We start from the raw sequence: 4,193 nt of genomic DNA, 5'->3' as shown, positions 1-4,193 counted from the left end.
TACCACACCAGCGGCCCCTCCGGAGAACATGCCAACTAATGTGCACCTGTTTGGGCGAGACGGAAGGCATGTCCCGCTTGGACATTACATTATTTGTCAATAGACTAAATGGGACCGTAATTGTGAATAAAAACTAGTCAGTATTTGAACGTATGCCCATTTATTTCAAATACAAAAATATAACTTCCATAAATTAAAAAAATATTGAGTTGAACTGAAAATGTCACTGATATGGGGATCCATACAGAAACCCAAGCCATCGTGAAAAAAATCATTGTAGCGTCTCTGGACCACACAAGCACACAATGGCAGGCGTGACTCCAAATATGGAAAAAGTTGGCAGTTTGAACCGTTAAGGGAAAACATTTTTCCCCTGTGCAGCTGCCTACTTCTTTATTTCAAAAAGAAAAAGAAACCTTTCAGGTTGAGACATGCATTCACTCGGTATGTGCACCAAGTGGCGTTAACACCGACCTCGTTTCGGCTGCAGATTGCGCCAACAACTGGAGTCGAATCACAGCTTGATAAAATATTATTTATTAACGTTTTGTTTTGTTTTTAATATGAACATATAAAAAGACAACACAGAACATTTACATCTGGAAGCCTCTGACGTGCTGTCTCCAGGGATCAGTCTTGACATACCACTGCCCAAGATGTTCTACAGTAATTTAACAGCCATTTTTAACTTGAATTATCCCCAATATTAAACAGTCCCAAATGCATATTTATAAAAAAAAAAAAAAAAAAAAAGGTTTTGGAAAATAATAAATTTCCCATTAAATAAACCGAATGCAGTTTTCCCTCTCGTTTTCCCATCGACACTACAAATCCAGGACACCACTACCAGCTTTGAGAACTTTGAGAAGCCAGTTCCGTTTAAAAATGGAATTATGGGTAATGTATGCATGGAGATGCTGATGGACCCACGTGCAGTGCATTCTGAGGAAGAATCCATCTTGGTTTTTGCGTTTATTTTTCAGAATACCCGCACAGCAAAGAACAAACGACTACCTGGAAGGAAGGGCTTTGAAACGCAGCCACTGTTGTGGAAAATCAGCGATGGTGACATGGTGGTGGTGGGGGAGGAGGGTCCTTTTATACAAACTCCAGATGCTTCCAGTAAATTCTAATCCAATATTGCTTCTTACCAGGCAAAGGGTCACAAAATGCAACAGTACGTTTCCCATTAGGTGTTAAATTCACAGAGGACTGGAGCGTTGTTACAGTGCCAGAAGTGGGGGAACGTGCACTGGAGTGACGGAGACAAAAACAGCCGCGTTACAAAACGAGAGTCACCCGGAATCTCTTCATCTCCATCAGCGAGAATCTAAACGCTCTGCAGGAGACAGAAAGACGTCGATTTCCAAATCACATTTTGGGGTGGGGTGGGGTGGGGAGGGTGACAAAAAGGATGCATTTTATGATCGGAAAATGTCACCCCTTACAGCCCTGGGGGGGGGGGGGGGGGTGGAGGGACCCTGGGCCAGGCGAAGCCGAACAGTGAACTGATCCGCAGCGTTTCCCAGCAGGCCAAGCCCTTCAGCACCTCCCCAGAAGATATTTAGAGCAGCGGCACGCGAGTTCCGACTCGCACCGTCGGTGAGAGGAGTCTCAGGAGGGCAACCAATGAAGGGAAGGAGGGGGAGAGAGAGAGAGAGAGAGGGGGAGAGAGAGAGAGAGAGAGAGGGAGAGACAGAGAGAGAGAGAGAGGGAGAGGGAGGGAGAGAGAGAGACACAGAGAGAGAGAGAGAGAGAGGGAGGGAGAGAGGGAGAGGGAGAGGGAGAGAGAGAGAGAGGGAGAGAGACAGAGAGAGAGAGAGAGAGAGAGAGTGAGGGTGTGAGAGAGGGAGAGAGAGAGGGAGAGAGAGAGAGAGAGAGAGAGAGAGAGAGAGAGAGAGATTGCGTGCGATAGCCCCAAGAGTCATTTCCCCCTCCTGTGCGGCAGGGAGCTGAGAAGGCAGAAAGGTCACGGCTATCCGCCTGTGCCTCCGCCAACTCCCCGAAAACCAACCGCCATCTCAGTCACAGGATTCACCGCATCTGTCCCCCACAGCTAGGGGGCGACGCTGCACACACACACCAACTGATCTCAACAGGATATTCATTACGCTGTTTTTTTTTTTTTTCTTCGTTTTTTTTAAATTCCCAATTAAATTTCAATTATTAATACCAATAAAAAAGAAAAAAGAAAAAAAAAGGCCATCCACGCAGGGACAATCACTCATCCGGTAAGACCCCCCCCAAACGCGCACACCCCCCCCCACCCCACCATAACGTGCACACACACCTGCAGCGATGAGCAGACGGGCACTTTCTTCAGGCAGAGGGGCTACATGTCGCAGGCTAGCAGACCTCGACACGGCGCAGGCCTTCCACAAACCTTGCGGATCGAGTTAAATCAAAACTGAACATCGCCCTCATGTGGACGGAGGACCAAAAGGTAAGGAAAAAAACAAGTAGAGAAACGAGTGAGCATCCATGTCAGTGGCAACCAACCCCAGTGGTAATCAAGCCTGTTCCTGGAGATCTACCATCCTGCAGGTTTTCTTTGCAACCCTAATTTGGCACACCTGACTCTACTAATGAGTAGCTCAACAAGATATCTAGCTGTAGACAGAGGTGTGCTTTGTTAGAATTGGAATGAAAACCTACTGGACGGTAGATCTCCAGGGACCAGGTTGGTTACCACTGATCTATATAGATCAGCCACACAGCGAGCTCAGTTTAAAGGATAAGCCATCCACATGATTTTAAGGCCAGTGGATCTCTACTGCATACCTGCACAAGTAACAGTAAGTAACAGGAAAACGAGGGGTTTCCCTGACAACTGTAGCCCCGACAACTGTAGCCCTGACAATGTCCACATGGCCTTGCAACGTTTAAATTGCCCAAATAATAAATTTAATAAATTTATTTGATTCTAAATCAAAAAAATTTTTTTGGGGAAAATAAAAAATAATAATAAACTCAGCAGTCATAATTGCGTATAAATATTTTCAGACAACCAAGAAAACAAAATCAAGGCGGAACTTCATTCCCTGTACATATTTAATTACTCCCACCACACGACAGCGTTTTGATGAGCATGCATAACTTATTCCCCCCCCCCCCCCCGACTCACCTGCGCACTCCCACGCATGTGCACACACTCACACGCGCAGCCACACGCACGCACACGCGCAGCCACACGCACAGCCACACGCACGCACACGCGCAGCCACACACGCACACACACGCGCGCGAGCGAGCGCGCACACACACCGTCCCATGCGCTGGCGGTCTGCAGCGCGTTCCTCTCATTCACCTGCGCGCGCAGAGGGAGTTCCGCAGCGTTCTCGGCCAGGTGAACCCCCACCTGTGTCGACCTGTACTGGGACAGGTCCTGAGGGCCAGACAGAGCAGGGCGCGTCTGTACTCCAGACCACCGGCACCCCAAATCCCCAATGGCATCGGCTTCCTTGCCTTTACTTAGCAGTTAAGTAGTTCAGCGGTTTTTTTATTATTGGTTTGTTTCTTGATAGCCCCTCCCCCCTCCCCCTTCCCCCCTCCCCCCCCCACTCGAGGAATTCCAGAGATGGTTACATTTTGTCTGCTGCTGTCTTGGGGGTAGCCGTTTATTTTTTTTGCTTTCTTTCGTTCGTTCTCTCTCTCGTGTTGTGTTTTTTTTTGTTAGTTTTTTTACGCAGTGGCATTTCGAGAAGCTTAATTAATGCAGACGCCGCCCGTGTGACTGAGCGTGTGCCTATTTAAGGGGGGGCAGAGGAGGAAATGATGTAATGCCCTTTCCATGACCCCACCCCCTAACCTCCCCAAGCCCCACCCCTTACACTGCCACTGCCCCGCCCCTCTGAGGCCACAGGTCCCAGCGGTCAGTACGCAGTGACCAGGTCCTTATCGTAGCCACATCTGCCTTTTTTGGGAGGGGGGCTGTCCTGGCTGTCGTCCGTGTCCTCGCTGTCCCCCGCCCCGCCCCCGCCCTCCTCCTCCTCGGAGAACGTGTCCTCCGTCAGGTCCACCACCACCGCCGGCGCTGCAGGGGGCGCTGTGGCTCCCGTCTGGCTGGAGCCACTGTGTGCCGGGGAGTGACCGTTAGCCTCCGCCGCCGCTAGGGAGAGAGGGAGAGAAGTGTGTGTGTGTGCGCCTGTGTGCGCAGGTTCTGTGTGTGTGTGTGTGCGCGTGCGTGCACGCAT

The 4,193-nt window shown here is 49.7% G+C and overlaps 1 protein-coding gene across 1 annotated transcript in view; it reads right to left on the bottom strand.

Annotated features, from left to right (window-relative positions):
* Positions 1-3,598: 3,598 nt before the first annotated feature.
* The window catches only part of pias4b (protein inhibitor of activated STAT, 4b), a 9,135-nt gene continuing 8,540 nt past the window's right edge, over positions 3,599-4,193 (bottom strand). The window contains 1 exon segment of the mRNA XM_035422779.1: positions 3,599-4,108. Within this exon segment, the coding sequence (XP_035278670.1) occupies positions 3,873-4,108 (236 nt within the window). The 3' untranslated portion in view covers positions 3,599-3,872.

The sequence above is a fragment of the Anguilla anguilla genome, chromosome 6, assembly GCF_013347855.1.
Source record: "Anguilla anguilla isolate fAngAng1 chromosome 6, fAngAng1.pri, whole genome shotgun sequence".
Classification (NCBI taxonomy): Eukaryota; Metazoa; Chordata; class Actinopteri; order Anguilliformes; family Anguillidae; genus Anguilla; species Anguilla anguilla.
Note: the sequence above shows the minus strand (reverse complement) of the source record. Positions and strands in the feature narration are given on the sequence as shown.